Source organism: Vombatus ursinus, unplaced genomic scaffold, assembly GCF_900497805.2.
Source record: "Vombatus ursinus unplaced genomic scaffold, bare-nosed wombat genome assembly UNPS02014818.1, whole genome shotgun sequence".
In the NCBI taxonomy this organism is placed as follows: domain Eukaryota; kingdom Metazoa; phylum Chordata; class Mammalia; order Diprotodontia; family Vombatidae; genus Vombatus; species Vombatus ursinus.
Window position 1 is genome coordinate 48,383,216 of NW_020954596.1, and position 19,206 is coordinate 48,402,421.

The 19,206-nt window shown below is 36.3% G+C and overlaps 1 protein-coding gene across 2 annotated transcripts in view; it reads left to right on the forward strand.

The window, feature by feature from the left end:
* Nucleotides 1-19,206, forward strand: part of LOC114023361 (WD repeat-containing protein 19) — an 80,625-nt gene that overhangs the window by 43,070 nt on the left and 18,349 nt on the right. For both annotated transcript variants that reach the window (XM_027835968.1, XM_027835969.1), the window contains exons 21-29: nt 390-447; nt 1,428-1,574; nt 1,667-1,749; nt 2,270-2,353; nt 3,132-3,278; nt 4,912-5,036; nt 10,284-10,396; nt 15,873-15,941; nt 16,937-17,014. In XM_027835968.1, coding sequence (XP_027691769.1) covers nt 390-447; nt 1,428-1,574; nt 1,667-1,749; nt 2,270-2,353; nt 3,132-3,278; nt 4,912-5,036; nt 10,284-10,396; nt 15,873-15,941; nt 16,937-17,014 — 904 coding nt within the window. The remainder of the gene's footprint in view (nt 1-389; nt 448-1,427; nt 1,575-1,666; nt 1,750-2,269; nt 2,354-3,131; nt 3,279-4,911; nt 5,037-10,283; nt 10,397-15,872; nt 15,942-16,936; nt 17,015-19,206) is intronic.

The following is a 19,206-nucleotide window of genomic DNA, read 5'->3' on the forward strand; positions in this document are numbered from 1 at the left end:
GGCACAAAGGGAACACTTGCAACTAAACTGAATTGAAGGAAAGTGAATTAGTCAGCCTCAAATAGTCACTTTATTCTCAAGACAGAGTGTGTGTTCATCAACTTAACTTCATTCTACAAATAAATATTAGTAGCAGTATCCAACTCAATATTACTTGCTTGTTTCCTAGAAATTATTCCTGAGTCTCAAACAACTCTGTAAGACTAATTGATAAAGTTATAGACAGTTTTTGAACTGTATTGTTGGAAGGAGTTCCCACACAGACAAAATCAAAGAGTCTTGATGTGTTGATATATATTCTGGGAAGATATGGGAATAAAGAACTTAATATAAGATATGGGAACATAATATTCTTACTTTACTAAAATATACTATGATTTTTCTTCTAGGGGTGATTATGTAAATGCTTTGGCTCATTATGAGAAAGGAATAACAGGTGATAATAAGGTAACCTTGAATAAAGACCAGAGAATTATAAATTCTTCTCTCCACTCATATGGCCACCACCCTAATGTAGGCTCTCATCCCTTCTTACCTGACCTATTGAAGCAGCTCCCTATTACATTCATGCTTTCCTCCCTGCTTTCCTCCCTGTCTTCGATCCATATACTCCACACAGCTGCCAAAGTGATCTTCCTGAAGCAAAGATCTGAACAGGTCCAGCCCCTTCTCCCTGATCACTCAAGAAAACTCTGTGACTCAATATTACCTCCAGCATAAAATACAAACCCCTCACCTTGGCATTTGAAGACCTTCACGATCTTGTCTCTCTGCCCTCACACGAGCTGTCTCCTGTGTCTGTAGCGTGCTCCCTTCTACCTTCTGCCTCAGAATCCTTAACTTCCTTCAAGGCTCATTTCATATTCTATCTCCTATGGAAAGCTTTTCCTTGTTTCCTCCTTTTCAGCAAATTATATATCTGTTTTTCATTCTGTCTTTGTATACTCAACACCCATCACAGTGCATCACACATAGTAAGTGTTTAGTAACTGATTGTTGGACTTACCATTTATAAGTGTCTATACAGGAGAAAGAAATCTCATTGATAGACAAATCATTGTTCTCTTATTAATATCCTTTTTCGTGGCCCGTGTGCTTTATGTCCAGAATTTTATATAAAATGTAATACTGTATCAAAGACAAGACACTGACAAATCTAATTTTAAAATTTATAAAAATAAATTTTAAAAATCAGTTTTCTAAAGAAGGAAAATAATTGGCACTATGACAATTGGCAGATGTGAAACAAAACAGTGAATAAATGTCTTTTTGGCATCTTCTCAAAACATTGTTCAAAGGATTCAATTAACTATAGCAATATCATTGCCCCAGCTTGGGACTGGGAAACAAGCAAAGAATATTCATCATTTTTCTTTCAATAACTTTTTCTTAAGGGAGTGGTTTAAGTATTTGTTTTTCAATTCCAGCACCTAGAACATGATGAGGCCTGTCTAGCTGGAGTGGCTCAGATGTCTATTAGAATGGGAGATATTCGACGAGGGGTTAACCAAGCCATCAAGCATCCAAGTCGACTCCTGAAAAGGGATTGTGGTGCTATTCTGGAAAATATGAAGGTATTCTTTCATTTATATAGATATTCACTTGAAGAAAAAGAGTCAGTCCTATTCTTCATAAAGGTCAAAATATTAATACTGTCCTATTGCAGCAATTCTCAGAAGCAGCCCAGCTGTATGAAAAAGGGCAGTACTATGACAAAGCAGCATCTGTTTACATTCGTTGTAAAAACTGGTAAGGATTTATCAATATAATATTTAGAAATATATTTTAACTCACCTGTACTCCATAATAATCACCCATATACCTCTCTGCCTTTACCCATATAATTTTCAAGTTGCTTTTCCAACCTTGATGTTCTACCAACATCTCCATAGACTTATAAAGTCAGTCTTCCAACTGTCCTCATGCAGGAATTTTTACTCATGCCCCTCTTTTCTTTACCTTTTTCTTTGCATTTTGTACCATAGATCAAGTTTGACTGAATCTAAGTATCTTATGCTGAAAACTGGAGTCTTTGAAGGCAGTGGTTGGTATGGGTAAATCAATTACTAAATATCCAGAAAAGATTAATAAACCCTATCTTCTCTTTCTACTCACAACTACTTACCACCACGAAAAGGAAAAACCAGTTATTGACTACACAATATGATCAGCAGTTGAGATTTTAAAAATATATCAAGAATTGGTAGTAATAAGTTAGTTTTAACTTGAAAGAATGAATAATTAGTTTTTTATTGTGCCATTTTTCTAGGGCAAAGGTTGGTGAACTTCTACCTAATGTTTCTTCTCCTAAGATCCATCTACAGTATGCCAAAGCTAAAGAAGCAGATGGAAGGTTTGTATACTTCCTAGATTATGTAAATGTTTATATTAGTATAAGTTTTAAAGTTAACTATCAATATGTGAACTAAAGGGGAGACAGAGCAAAGAAAAGGCATGTCTATATTCAAACTCTTCATATTCAAAACTCCTTAAAAATGTTGAAAACAACAAGAGCCACTCCTCCAGTAGCTAAGTTGTTCAAGAATATGAACAATTTTCACAAAAAGATCTGCAAACTAAAAATAAAATGAAAACATGCTCTAAATCACTTTTAGTAGTAGCAAAGAAGTGAAAACAAAGTGGGTGCCCATCAACTGAGGAATAGCTGAGCAAACTGTGGTTTATGAATATAATAAAATACGATTGTACACTAAGAAGTGATTAATATGAAGAATTCAGAGAAATAAGAGAAGATTTACATGAACTGATACAGAACAAAATAAGTAAAACTTAAAGAATAAAATACAGTATGAACAAAAGGATCACTAAGGATCATTAAAAGGAAGTCATACTCTGAGAATTTGAACACCAGCAAGTATCTCAGATAACAGATAATGAAAAATACCCTTTCAGAGGAGTACTGCCAGAACAGAATATTGTTATGCCTTGTCAGATGTGGTCACTGTATTGGATGTTTTTACTTAATTGTTTTTCTTTATCTTGAGGGTAAGTTCAGTTAGTGGAAGAGGTGTCGAAATGACTGTGATATAAAGACAAAATTTAGCATCAATAAAATTTATTTTTTTTTAAATTAAGAAAGTGCTGGCACAGTGGTTATTTATTTCTTACAGATATAAAGAAGCTGTTCTTGCTTATGAGAATGCAAAACAATGGAACAGTGTCATCCGTATCTACTTGGATCACCTTAATAATCCTGAAAAAGCTGTTCGAATTGTGAGAGAAACACAGTCTCTTGATGGAGCCAAAATGGTAGCCAGGTAAACAATTTCAGCTAACCTCTCAGGTTTTCTCTATGTGTCAGGTCAACTACGCTTACTTCTTACTCTTGCTCAGAAAAAAATAAAAAATTTCACACTCACCTAGCTTCACTTTCTTTTTTTTTTTTAACCTTCTTTGTGGCACAGAAATACTACTATCATTTCCCCAACATCCTGACTTTGAAGAGCTAATTCACAGCTAGATAGGGTTCAGTATTTCTTCTGCTTTGGAAGGTCTTCCTATTCAACATCCACACCTCTCCTAGCTTATATTCATTCTCCTGGCCAGGTACCCCACAGAATATTATTTTGTATGTCCTCTCATAACCTTTTATAACATTTAACACATTGATCCAGGAGAGCTTCATTCCTTCAACATCCCTTCTCAAGCCTCTTCATACAGGGGTGGGGAACCTGCAGCCTCTAGGCCACATGTGGCCTTCTAGATCCTCGAGTGTGGCCTTTTGACTGAGTCCAAGTGTTACAAAACAAATCCTTTTACTAAGAGGCTTTGTTCTGTGAAGTTTGGATTCAGTCAAAGGGCCGTCCATACTCGAGGACCTAGAGGGTCACATGTGGCCTCAAGGCCGCAGCTTCCCCACCCCTGAAAGAGCACTGAATGTGGTGTCAGAGGAACTGGGTAACTTGGGCAAGTTAGTTTCCTCATCTGTAAAGGGAGAGAATTGGACTAAACTTCTGAAGTCCCTTCTAGCTTGAATCCATGATGCTGTGATCATAACCTCTTCAGAAAGCCTTTTGATGGGGATTCCAAGTGAAAGAATTGGATTTTACTGATTTGATTCTGTTTTCCAAGACTTGGAGAAAACATCTTTATTCCTATGAAAGCTGGATTTCCTCCTAGCTTAAAATGAGATGCTGAAATGTTTTTGTTAGTTTTGTTTTTGTTTCTTGTTTTTTGAGGTTAGCTAAGAGAGAGGTATTTCTAAGGTATTAATACTTTTAGTAGAGCTGTTTTTCTAAGGCAAGGGACCAAAAAATTTGGTCCTTCTCCTTGGACCCCTTCAAAGGTCTCCTTCACAAACAACTCTAGGTTATTAGTCTCTTCCAAACCTTTTTAATTTATTTATTTTAGTTTTCAACATTCCCTTCTGTAAGATTTTGAGTTCCAAATTTTCTCTCCCACCCCAAGACAGCATGCAATCTGATATAGGCTCTACATATACATTCATATTAAACATTTTTACCTTAGTCATGTTGTAAAGAAGAATTAGAACTAATGGGAGGAACCACGAGAAAGAAGATTTTCCATTCTTTCTTAAAGAATGAAATTTCTCTTGAGCTTAGGTACTTTTAAAGCCCTTGGGATCATGGCTAGTTGGTTTGCTTATCCCATCCTGTTATTCTCTTGTTGTAGATCCAGAAAAAGGGATCACAGAGGGATAAGCCTCATTAACCCATGAAACCTTTATCTTGCTGACTGCATTCTGTGATTATATCATTCTAGCTAATTACACACAATCCTCCTTTATACTAATAAAGTTTTACATAATTTGTCTGAACAGTCGATCACACTGATGGCTCAAAATGTTTTTTGGTTTTTTTTTAAAATAAATCACAAACTATGTTTCAATACAAACCATAATCTAATTTGTAGTAAATTATTTTATTCTAGATTTTTTCTTCAATTGGGTGACTATGGCTCTGCTATCCAGTTTCTTGTTATGTCCAAATGTAATCATGAAGCCTTTACCCTAGCCCAGCAGCACAATCAGATGGAAGTCTACGCAGATATCATTGGTAAGCATAGTTTTTTTTTTTTAGTTGTACTTCTAATTTAAAAAAAAATAAAAACTAGATAATGCAAGTTTAATTGATCAAATAGGTCTTTTAAAAACGTATACTAGAGGAGCAGCTAGGTGGCACAGTGAATAGAGCTCTGGCCTTGGAGTCAGGAGGGCCTGAGTTCAAATCCAGCCTCAGACACTCAACACTTACTAACTGTGTGACCCTGGGCAAGTCACTTAACCCCAATCGCCTCACCAAAAAGTTAAAAAAAAAAATGTATACTAGACCTCTTGTATAACATTATGATGCTAGATTCATGCTCATCAATAGGACCTTATAGATGAGGCCACTTTATAATTCGGTCCATTTATTATTTTGATTTCTTAGTCCCATTGGATGTAGACCAAGATGTACCTGACTAGTATTTAACAATGACATAGTAAAAACTCCAGAGTGGTAAAGAAAATATGTTGGTTTTTTATGTGCCACTTTTTTTTTAATTTAAAGAATATTAATAAGTCAGCAAATGGAATAGTCATATTGTGGTGATCTATAGCATGTATTGATGATGATTGGTATATAAGTAGAAATTAGTCTATTAATAAAGCTACATCACTTTGATTTGGGAGGAGCGACTTCTCATTCTCAAAATCCCCAACTGCAAATTCTTTATATACTTGGTAGACTTAGAAATTGTTGAAATCTTTAAATTCCTATCTTAATACTATGAGCCATTATTTAATGTCCAGAAAGTCTTTTTGTGACAAAATGTTAGTGGTAGTTAGCAATGGGGTTAATGAGAAAAAAATAGAAACAGGTTTTTGGTTGGTTTTTTTGGGAGGGGGGAGTGGGGTTGGGTATTTTTTTTTTATCCAGAAACACACTGCAGTTCTCTAATACTTACAGAATATCCTTTAAGTGCGTTAAATTACATGTTATGCACTTCGTGGCAGCTAGGTGGCACAATGCCAGGTGTGAAATCAGGAAAACTCATCTTTCTGAGTTCAAATCTGTCTTCAGATATGTACTAGCTGTGTGACCCTGGGCAAGTCCCTTAACCCTGTTTGCCTTAGTTCCCTCATCTGTAAAATGAGCTGGAGAAGGAAGTGGCAAACCACTCCAGTATCTTTGCCAAGTAAACCCCAAATGGGGGTCGCAAAGAGTTGGACACAAGTGAAACGACTCAAATTGTGAACAAATTTATGACCTTCATATTTGAATAAGACAAAACCAACTCATTTATCTTATGAACTATTGCTAAAACTTCCTGTTTCCATGTAGTGTCTCCACAGTACAACCTTCAGTCCTCAGGCCTGGAACCAGAATGTTTGGTTGGTATTTAGAATGTTGCATTTCTACTGTTTGGTCTCTAGATCTATGAACCTATGACCTCTGTTCAGGGAGAGAGTCATAAAACCTTGAATTACCTTCTTAATCCTCTCACCATTCAAGTGGCAATCAAGAAAGAATCAGAAAACATTCTTTTATCTTGAATTAATCCAATTTAATATCTTTCCCAAGTACCTAGATTGCAGAGAGATAGGTGCCCAATAGTTAAAAACAAAAGTACAACCCTGAGGAAGACTGAGGATAAAGTCAGAAAGAAGAAACCAAATATAAGGTAGGAAATGGAAGGGATAGGGTTGGAGACAGATGAGAAAATGGAAAAGGAACAAGGAATAGCAGGGGCTAGGGAAAAAAAGCTGCATATTCCAGTTACAAATAGAAGTCATTGTGATTTAACCTTATTAAGATAGCTATAGAGTATCAAAAAACATGTAATTCTTTTAAAAAAAACTAAAATAAGAATAAAAAAATCTTAATTCCAGATTCCCTTGTGTTTTATGAGAGTTTACTCCTTGTAATTCATTTTTCAGAGAAAAAATGAAATGTAATGGAGATGGACAAATGCTTAGAGTGTATTAACGTGCTTAGCTAATGCAAATTCCCCATGTGTAGCTTGCTTCCAAGAGAGTTGTGATGATGTGAGAAAGAAAGGACTCGGAGAGACTGTGAATTGTGTGGAGACGCTCTCCATTGGACCCTACAAATGTGCAGGGTCTAATTTTATCCCAGAGGAACTGGTACATGTTACCAAGTATGCACGTATGCAGGATCTCTTCCAAATCTAGGCTGGTTACATCTTCCCTTCAGGGCTCTAGGGCACCCTGGGCAGTTTGGAGAGTCTCTTTTCTGTTACCATTGGCTTAACCCCCCACCAGCTGTGTTGCATATATTGTTAGGTGCCGGTGTCACCCCCTCATACTCAGTAAACTTCAGTGGTTCTCCATCACCTCCAAAATCAAATATAAAATCCTCTGTTTGGCATTCAAAGCCCTTCAAAATCTAGTTTTCCCTCTTCCCCATTACTTTTCCAATCTTCTTATACCTTATATCATCCTCATACATACAGATACTCTTCCATTCAACGACACCAGCCAGCTTGATTTTCCACAAACAGAACACTCCATCTCCTGACTTTGGAATGCTCTTATTCCCCATCTCTGCCTCCTGGCTTCCCTGGCTTCCTTCAAGTCCCAACTAAAATCCCATCTTCTATAGGAGCCTTTCCCAATCCCTCTTAATTCTAATGCCTTTCTTCTGTTATTTCCTATTTATCCTGTACATAGCTTATTTGTACGTATGTGTTTGCTTTTTATCTCTCCCATTGAATTCTGAATTCCTTGAGGACAAGGAGTCTTTTGTCTTTCTTTGCATCCCCAGTGCTTAACACAGCTGCCTGGCATATAGAAGATGCTTAATAAATGCTTATTGACTGACCTTTTGGTCATCCCAGTTCCATGTGACTGCTTAAAATCATTTCTGTTTTACAAAGGAATATATGCTTCGAAAGTTAAAGCAAGAACAAGTATAACATTTCCCTGAGTACCTCTCCCCTATACCACCTCAGTCTCTGGGGTGAGTAGATATAAACTTAGCCCAGTTTCTGCATAGCTTTTGTCCTACCAAATTCATTTCCAAAGGTAGCATCACTGCTGGATGAGTCCTTGTCTCAGCCACTGTTGTGCTGGGTCCTAAAGATCCCTCCTTGGGGCATCAATGCTGCATTACATGTATACCCATACTCTGGACTGCCAGGATTCCAGGGCACACTTCTGACCTTTCAAAACTCACAAGATTGGAGGCTCTACCCCCTTCACCTAGAATGAAAAAGAACAAATACAGAGGTCAAGGACCAAAACCCATATTTTGAGGGCCACATGAACTTAACATGGAGAAGATCCCAAGCCTTTGCCCCTTACAGCACTGTCTCTCACCAGATGCATTGAGTGGAGTCTAACTATCAGCACAGCCAGAGAGAAAATAGCCAAAGAGACTAGACTGAGGCTGATTCAGTCAACCAGTCAATAAACATTTATTAAGCACCTTTTATGTGCTAGGCACTATGGATACAAATATAAACAAAAATGCAATACCTTTCTTCAAGGCCTCAAGGAGCTTACAATCTAATGAGGGACGAAAACACACAAAAAGAAGCTGAAAAACAAGTTGGTGGAGGGGTGGGAAGCCAAGGTACATGACTGGGAATCGTGGAAAAGTCAAAGAAGTTCCAAAGTAGTACATCCAGGTGAGAAATGAGATGTTCAAAGCTGAGCTACCTCCTTAATTGGGGATTTTGGAGTTCATGGCTCCACCTTCCAGTCAGAGAGGGACAGGGCAGTGATGAGGTGGAGTACCAAGGCTGATGAGATCTTGCAAGAAGATGAGGTTTTCCCGATAATAATGCATAGTAGAAAACTCAGAGAAGTCCCAAACAGTGCAGCCAGGTAAGAAATGAGATGTTCTGAGCTGAGCTTACCCTCAGTTCTAGATATACAGTCAGTAGAAAATGGATTCTCCTAACCACATGGTTAGCAAATTGGATCCAATTACAGAATGTAGATGCATAATCCATAGTCTCTGTAAAGCCTTTCCATTCCATGTCATCATGACTCTCCCAAAAGAAGGTTCCTTAGCCTCTCTGCATGGGGCATCTGTATCAGTTAAGGATACAGATGACCTCTAAACATGGGTCAGTCCCCATTAGAGAAGATTATGGGGTATTCTACTAACTGAATATAAATGTGTAAGTGATTGTGGTCCTTTGATTTTTAAAAAGTAGGATTCTAATATTCCTAGCTTGTTCCTTCTTACACACATATTTTGAGAGGAAATTAAAAAGGGTCTTCACTATGTAATTCCTCCTCCAGTCATAACAGTTTATGCTTTTTCTGAAGTGGCAGCCACTGCTGCCAGCTGACCCTCCTCTAAGCAAAATGTGCTTTGCTCTTCCCAGATCAGACAAAGAAAAAAAAATTTTTTTTTAATTATACTTCTAGGTGGAGAGGCAGAGGAGAGATCTAAGTAATACTCACTTAACACCCTCTCACCTATCTACATTTATCCTGAGTGTTCAGAGCTATCATATCTTGTCTGGATTCAGACTGCGTGTGTTACAGCAGTAGCATCTACTTGAACCTTTCTCCCCTGGGCCAAAGGTACTTAAGACCCAAACCTGAAATGTGAAAGGAAAAAAATTAGACAGCTTGAGGGGACTCTGAAAACATTCATTTTATAGATGAGAAAACTGAAGCCCAAGAGAATTAAGTGATTCTCAAGTTCACATAGGAGCAGAGTTCCTAATTACCAAGCCAAGGATCTTATTATACACCAAATACTTATACATATATATATACACACACATATATATGTATCCATATATATGTATACACACACATATATATACATATACACATACATACATGTATATATACACACATGCTATATACACGTACATATATACATATATACATATGTGTATGTATATAGCTATAGATACATAATTTTGACTCAAAGATTGTCTCCATTTCCTTCCCATTCTCATGATCACTCAAGGAATTGCTAAAAGAAGGAAAGAAGTTAGGTCGAAGTTGCTGAATTTGCTGATTCCTATAAACTCTTAAATCTGTAATTAAGAATAAATTGTTTAGATTCATAAAAATCGCTGAGGGTGGTAGTTAATTAAGCCTGATTCTCTCATAATTCCTCTCCCCTCATTTATCTCTACACAGAATGAAAAAATAACTAGAAAAGTGAAAGAGAGAGAATGTACTGATAGTAAAGTTGATACATGGCCTACTTTACAAAACAAAAGTTGTAATATATATGTCTTAATTTTTAAATATTATGTAGATTATTTATCAAAGCTTTACTAAATATTAACTTGAGTATGTTTTACTCAATGAACTTGTGTTATAGGTTCTACAGACACTACTAATGAAGACTATCAGAGCATTGCAGTATACTTTGAAGGAGAAAAGAAGCATCTTCAAGCAGGAAAATTCTTCTTCTTATGTGGCCAATATGCACGGGTTAGTATTTTCAAAGGAGAACACCACCAGAATTCCTAGAAATGGCAAAAGGAAAAAACTGAGGGTTCCAAGGAAAAATTGAATATCGCCGTCACTGTCCCAGACTCAGAGCCAAAACTTCAGGCCTCTTTGATCAGTTCCTTGTCCAGTCATTCATTCAATTTTTTCTAATGTCTGTCAGATCAATCCCTTTACTGTTCCATAGTTCTGCCAGATTCTTACCACCTCCTGCCTCAAAGAGTACAACCTTATCACAGCTTCCTTACTGTACTCCCTACTGAATGCTTGCTGAAACACCACTTTCACGAGTGAACAAAAGAGTGTTTGTTAAGCGTTTAACTATGTAGAAGGAGCAATGCTAAGTGCTGAGGATACAAATAGGAAAGCTGGACAGCCCCTGCTCTCAAGAAGCTCATATACTAATATAGGGAGATGACACAGTAGAGCAGGTTTCAGGGGCAAGTGACATGGCAATGCCCCATGGGGGACATTGGTAATGCAGATGCTAAGACCCAAACCTGAAATGTGAAAGGAAAAAAATTAGACAGCTTGAGGGGACTCTGAAAACATTCATTTTTCAATGAATGCCATTCAATGGCATTTTCACTGATAAAGCCATATCATTTCTGATGTTCATCCATGTGGCAGTGCCAAAGACTTTAGTGGCAAGGCTTTTCCTCTATGGGTTCTCAGTAGCTGTGGCTACTGTGAGGATGCAGGGTCTGTAGCACCTGGAGAAGCAGTTGCCAGTTGTTTCTCTACAAGGATTGACTCTCTGGATGATGGTGCAAGCATCCTTACTGAGCTGAAAGCAGGGCTAGTGATAGGGGGGCCTTTGCTATTTGCTGGAATTTCAGCATGGGGTTCTGAGCTGTCTCTGTTTAGGTTTCAGGTGGTGGTTGAAGTTGATTTGCCTGGCACCTATAATCTAAGGTCAAGAAGCATTTATTAAGCATTGACTGTGTGCTAAACTCTGTGCTAGGTGCTGTGAATCAGAGACAGAAATTAAATAGTCCCTACCATTAAGGTGCTTCCATTCTCTTGGGGGAGAAATCACATACACCTACATCCTAGTGTACTTCAGGAAGTGGCAGACGGAATTCCAAAAATACTGTCAGGAATCTTTGAAAGACTATGGAGACTTGGACAGGTACTGTAGGCAAATGTCCAAATTAAAAAAAAAAAGAATCAGAATAAAATTGGTAAAAGCTGAAAGTGAACTGAACTTTGATTCCTGGTAAAGTTGTTAGACATTTGAGCTGCATGAAGAGAGACAAAGACTCCAGAACTAGGCAGGGGAGAGTCCTACTTGATTCTGCTCTTGCGAGACCACATTCAGTCTCAAGCAGTACATTTTTTCTTTGTTTTTAAATAGATTTTTATTTATATCTTTTGCTCTTACATTGCCTAGATTTCTCCTTGTATTGCTTCTCTCTGGAAGGGGAACTTCCAGAAAGCCATCTTTTATACAAAAAATTGATACCACAATTTTAAGAAGCATATTGATAAACCAGAGATTGAACAGCTTTGAGATCAAACCATATAAAGATCAGTTGAAGGAACTGGGAATATTTATCCTGGAGAAGACTTCGGAAGGACATAATAGTTTTCTCAAGTATTTGAAAGGGCTGTCACCTGGAAGAAAGATTAGATTTGTTCTGCTTAGCCTCAGTGGGCAGAACTGAAAGCTAAGAGTGAACATTTGAAAAGAGGCAAATCTAGGCTTGACATAAGTAAAAAAAAAAAAAAAACTTCCTAACAATTAGAGTTATCCAAAAGGAGGATGAGCTTCCTTGAGAAATAGTGAAGACCCCACTGATGGTCTTCAGAAAATGGCTAGATGATGACTTTTCAGTTATGTTCTAGTGGGGATTTTTATTCAGGAATGAATTGGACTGAGTAGCCCCTGAGCTCCCTTCTACTGCTGATTTTCTTTGAAACCACAGTAATTCTTTTTTGCCTGCAAAATGAAGTGCCAATTCTTTGACCTAGCATCATGGAAATTACTAAGAGACAAGAGTGTAGAAAGAGTATAGAAGAGAACCCAGGGCCAGAACTTTAGGGAACACAACACCCAGAAGTGGAGGTCAATGAAGAAATACAGGGGAACTAAGGTCATACCAAGCAGAGTTAATTACTCTCACCTAAAAGCTCAACGGGGGCCAGAGTAGGGGTAGGGTCTGGCCTTCACACAAAACTCCAATTCGAGAACTAAAACTGCAGAGGTTAGTAAAACAAACACACCAACTGATATAAAAAATTATTGTAGATCCAGAGATCTCCCAAAAGGAGATAGTAACAACTTGATTTTCCACAAGGACTGTATGAATATCTGAAAGAAATGAAGCTAAGATAAAAAGGGAAATAAAAGATCTAGAGAAAAGAGAAAGGCAAAAAATAGCTTAGAAGAGAAATTGATAAACTTTATTCAAGTAGCAAACTCCCTAAAAACTAGCATAGACCAAACAGAAATCAGTGACTCCATGAGACAACAAGAAATATTGTAACAAAATCAAATATTGAAAAAAATAAAAGAAAATATAACATACTTAATATCAGAAATAACTGACCTGGAAAACGATCCAAGAAGAGGTAATTTAAGAATCACTGGGCTCCATGAAAACTAAGATTTAAAAAAAAAAATCCTGGACAATATACTTGAAGAAATTATAAGTGAAAATTGCCCAGATCTATTAGAACTAGAAGGCACAATGAAGATACAGAGAAACCCCAAAAGGTAAAGTCCCAGAAATATCATAGCCAAATTCCAGAGCTCCAGTTATCAAAGAAAAAAAATACTGTAAGTATCCAGAAAGAAGTAGTTCAAGTACTAAGGAACCAAAGATATAGGGCAGAGGAGGGGATGGGGAGAGGCCCTAACATCCAGAGCTTCTACTATAAACAAAAGGAAATCTTCAAATAAAATATTCCAAAAGGCAAAAGAAATAGGCTTACAGCCAAGAATACTTACCACACAAAGCTGAGTATAACTTACAGAGAAAAACAGTTGACTTTCAATAAAATAGAGGACTTCTAAGTTTTTCTGATAACAAGACCAGAGTTGAGTAGTAACTATGAAATACAAACAGAAGAATCAAGAGAAATCTAAAAAGGAACTTATTTGAGTAACTGGAAGGGGCTTTCTATCTATCTATCTATGATGATGATGATGATGATGTACTAACATTCTATTAAGGGACAAAGAAAAACTGTCCTCTCAGAACCTTAATGTCTTCTTTTTTAAAATTCAATTTTATTTTACTTTCCTGACCCCCTTACCTCTTCCCCCCAATTGAGAAAGAAAGAAAAAAAAACATTATAAACATGTATAAACAAGCAAAACAAATTCCCACAGTAGCAATACCAAAACAAACAAAAATCATGTCTCAGTCTGTATTTTGAGTCCATCATTTCTCTCTGGAGGTGGTAGCATGTTTCATGAGTCTCCTGGAATTGTGATTAGTTATTGTGTGTTAATCAAAGTTACTAAATCTTTCAAAGTAGTTTGTCTTTACAATATTGTTATTGTACAAATTGTTCTTCTGACAGAACCTTAATGACTTCAAGGGACCTTAATGGAATTAAGCAAGAAAAAGAAATGTCCTTTCAGTGTAGATTGGTTATGGTCTGAGGATTTTAAGAGAAGAAAGAAAGGGGAAGGTAAAAGAAGTATGCTGGTGTATCAAGGAGGAAGAAAGAGTTGAAACTTGCTATTTCTTTAATTGGTGTGCGTGAAAAGAGTACACAAACATGGAAGAAAGACTAGAGAAAATGGACATTAGAATAACTTCCCTCATTTGAAATGGACACAGGAAGATTTAACAAACAGAATCTCAAATGGGAATGGTACAGGGTGAAAAAGGAGGAAAGTAACTGGTAAGGGAGTTTATATAAGCCAGACAAACTTCAATTTTGGAGATTGGGTCCTGAAGGGAGAATTAAAAGGAGAAAAACATAAAGAACTAGAATCTTGGGGGAAGGAGGGAGTCCCATCATTGGGAAATGGATTAACAAGTTGTGTTATATGAGTGTAATGGAATATTATTAGGCTGTAACAAATGATGAAAGAGGTGATTTCAGAGAAATCTAAATGGTATGAATTGATACAGAGGGAAGTAAGCAGAACCATGACAATAATTTATGTACGAACACTATTGTAAAGAAAAACAATTTTGAATGATAATTATTTTCAAAGCAATGACGAATCGTATCTTCAGAGAAGCCATGATGAAACATGTTATCCATCTACTGACAGGTGATGAAAACACATGGCCAAATGTGGGTTCATTTTGCTCAACTATGCTTATTTGACACAAGGGGTTTTCCCCCTCATTTTTAATTGGAGGGAGAGGGTGTCAATAGGTATAGCAGTGACAGAAAGCCATTGAAACAATGTTTTTAAATGCACAAAATAGAACTGAAGGAAGTACAGATAAACAGGACATTTTGAAAGTAATTTGTGGAATTTATTACATATATATGCATATTTTTAAGCTGCATGAAATGGAGATTCATGGTTTTGTATACAGTCTTTTTGTATTTTGCTATACATACATGTGGAAATCCTACTTTTTTTTTAGTGTTTAGAATGTTTTAAAAAGAAAGAAAAATACAAAATGCCATGAAACTGCAAATCCTTGGTAATGTTTTTCAAATTATTGCTTCTCAATTTGGAACTGTGCCCCCAAAGTTACTAAACTGTGTATACCCTTTGACATAGCAATGCTAATACTTAGCCTATACTCCTATGAGATCAAAGAAAGTGGAAAAGGACCCATATATCCTAAAATATAGTAGTACAACTCTTGTAGTGGTAAAGAACCAAGGGTTCCCTTTCATTGGGAAATGGCTGACAAATTATAGTGTATGAATTTAATGGAATAATGTTGTGCCATGAGAAATGACAGAAGGGATGGTACCAGAGAAATCCGGAAAGTCTTATGATTGATGCAGAATGAACAAAATCAGTAAGACAATTTATACAGACAACAATGAAAGACTTAAGATTCTGATTAATGCAGTGACCAAATATGATTCCAAGGGACTGATGATTCTATTTACCTCCTGACAAGGAGATCAAAGACTTAAGACACAGAATGAAACATATATATGTGTGTAAGTATGTAAGTAGATATATTTTAGTTTTCTCTTTTCTTTTCCAAAAGGGTGAGAGAAAGAAAATAATTGCTTATTAATTGAAAAAAATTAAATTAAAAAGAATCATTGATTTAAATAATATACTAATGATTTTAACTTGACTAATATAGAAACAAAAAATTAATCTTGTTTTTATATTTAGAAATTTGGTTTATTAATTTGTAGCTGAAATTTTCCACACATATTTTCTAAAAATAATTGATGATGCCTTTAACTTTAAACAATAACAAAACTAATTATATTTTTGCTATTGCTATTACTTATTACCATTTAGTTACTGACTTCTAAGGTCACCCTTGCCAATCTCTTTTTCTTTCAGGCACTTAAACATTTCTTGAAATGTCCAAACTCAGAAGATAATATGGCAGTAGAAATGGCGATTGAAACAGTAAGAAACTTTTTTCAACTGTTTTTCAGGAGATGTGGGCTATACTAGACCTAGGATTTCATTGATGTAGAAAATTCTTGGTGAAGAAACTTCTCTCCTAATGTATATCAGCACCTCCTCTGCCTTTCATAAGAGAGTTGCCTGGGGCATTGAAAGTTGAAATTACTTGCCTTGAGTCACACAACCAGTTTGTATGAAAGGTGGGACTTTTTAATTAAGTTGTTCTGGACTCTGAGACCAGCTTTACATCCACTACCCCACTTAAAGTCTTATTCAAGTTAATGAAAAATATCAAATTTTTTCACATGAGATCTAAAATTTGTCAGAATTCTCCAAATCTGCCTAGCTCTGGCCTAGTAAGACACTTTCAAGATAGAATCTATTATGCATTTTAATATTTGGTGTTATATTTATAATTAACCATTTAACCTTTTTATCCATTTCTAGGAAAACACAAAAGTTTCAAACCCACATTTTAGTGTTTGTTATACATCACAATGTATTCAAGCAGAGTGTTTGAGCAATTGCTGCTCATATAATATAGGCTGGATGTTATATGTGGAAGGAGAGGTCTCAGATGCTGTCCTCAAGGAGAGGAGACTGTGTGGTGTCGGGAAGTGGGAAAGAGCATTGGTCTGGAAGTGACAAGAGCTGTTTGCTAGTCCAGGCTCTCACATGAAGTCTGCTAACACCTTGTGTGGTCATGAGCAAGTCATTTAGACTTTTCTGAGCACCATTTTCCTTAACCAAAAATTAGAAAATTGGACTCGATTATGTCTAATTTCCTTTCCAACCCTAATGTTCAATGACTTCTAGGAGTGCATGGTCTAGATAGAGTCAATGATTTTAAATAAGATTTTTTTCAAATAATTTCTGTCTGCTACTTGTAAATATGAAATATGCAATAATGAAGATCTTTTCTTATGCTTTTCTGCATGCTTTATATAATAATATACTACAGGAGATTTATATTTTTCTTTTATTTTATTTAATAGGTTGGGCACGCTAAGGATGAAGTTTTAACTAATCAGCTAATAGACTATCTCCTGGGTGAAAGTGATGGCATGCCTAAGGTATTACAATCGTTTATTTCACTTAACTCTTTAGGGATCTTGCTTATAAGATTTTATTTCATTCTGTCCTCTGATTGTGTTTTAGCTTTTGGAAGAATTTTTGTTCATTTGTCATTTAGAATGGACACTGTGATTTATGATATACATCGAAATCTCCTTCTAGGTAATACTGAGACAGTTGACTCAAAAGGTAACTCTACTGCAAAATATCAGAAAGTATTATGCTAATTATGCTAAAAGCATAAGTATATGTTATTTTACGTATGTTACAAGGCAAAAAGACAGAATGCTTTCTGGCAAGGATATATTCTGTTCCTTCACTGGGAATCCATAGAGAAATATTCCAGGAAAGGCATAAAGTATAAACACATTATTAAGGAAAAGTACTGAGTTATTTAATTCAACAAATTTGTTTATTAAGTATCTGCTATGACAAGATATTGTACAAGGTGCTTTGTGCAACAGTAACAACAACAATCACCTGATCTCAAGAAGTTTACATTCTATTGAGGGAACACAACATATTCCCAAGTACATTAAAAAAAAATACAAAGTTATTTCCATAAAAGAAATACCATTACTTAGAGGATAAGGGAAGGCTTCATGTAGCAGATAGCCCCTGAGCTACAGATTTAGGGAGGCAGAAATGAGGAGGATGAGCATTCCAGACATGGGGACAATGTGCAAGGTGCAGAGACAGAAGATGGAATGTAATATTCAGGAAATGACCAGCAGGCCATTTTGACTAGAACAGAGAGTGAGTGGAGGGGAACAATATGGAAATGAGAGCAGAAAGGTAACTGGATGATACATTGGAAGTGATCTGAATGTTATGCTGAAGAGTTGGTATTTTATCATGGAAGTAGTGAGGAAACCTTTGAAGATTTTTGTGTAAAGGGTTACGTGGTCAGATCCGTGTTTTGGTAATAATCTAGAAGACATGCATGATGGATTGGAGAGGGGAGATACTAGAGGTAAGGAGACTTGTTAGATGGCTATTTCAGTCATCCAGGTGAGAAGTGATGAGTGTCTAAACTAGGTTTGAGACTGTGAATCAAGAGAAAAGGATGGATGTGAAAGATGTTGTGGATGTCAGAATAACACCACTTGACAAATGATTGCATAGGAGGATTGAGAGAGAGGAGAAGTTAAGGATGGCCCCAAGGGTACACACCTTTGTAGTTCCCATTGAAAACATTAGCAGATTACGACCATGAGGCCAGTCCCTGGCATAATGCCTTGTGTGACTGGGTGGAGAGAGATTAGAGCAGAGGCTCAGCATTCAGGCACCAGCAAGACAACATTACAGAGCTGATGCACGAGTGTGTCATGAAGCCATTGGAAATGAACTACAGTGCCTTGTTGGACCAGCATCTGCCCCAGTACAAGAAACTGGCTAAAGAAGGAAGACCTGAAGAATAATTGCGTAAGAGAGAGGGGCTAGGATTAGGGTTCCCTTTCTCTCCAAAATAAGAAGAGAACAGAAGGAAGGACAAAAGGACTCACAGACAAACAGGACAACTTTAAAAGCTATCTATTGAATTTATATATACTTATAAAATCAAGCCCAAATTAGTAGATATTCTTGATTTCATGCAAAAGCCATTCCTTCTGTTTTATAATGAATATGGAAATGCTTACTTTATTAGATATTTTGTAAGTTCAGAATAAAAAAAAAGAAAAACAAAATAAAAACAGAAAAAAATTGAAAATTCATATTAAAATGGCAGTTAGCCCAGCCCTCACATAACTACTTAAGCAAAAACCTAAAAATAACACTAGACCAAATAATGATCAAGAAATCCAATGAGAAAACTATAGTTTTCTCAAATTACATAAAAACTCAAACTAAAAAAAAAAGTCCATGAGGAATAGGAAAGCCAGGTGAATGAGCTATAATCCTCTCATTGTGACTGGAAATGGGTCAGAAATACCTGTGCTATAAAAAATGATGAGCAGACTGATTTTAGGAAAACACAGAAAGACTTGCATGAAATAATGAAGAGTGAAACAAGCAGAAACAAGAGAACATTGTATACATGAATAGCAATATTATTCAAAGAGAAAATATGAGTGAGTAAACTATTCTGGGTTATATGAGTCTTCAAATCAACTACAAAGGACCTATGAAGGAAGATGCTATCCACCTCCAGAGAAAGAATGATATATGGAACTTTGTATTGTATAGTTTC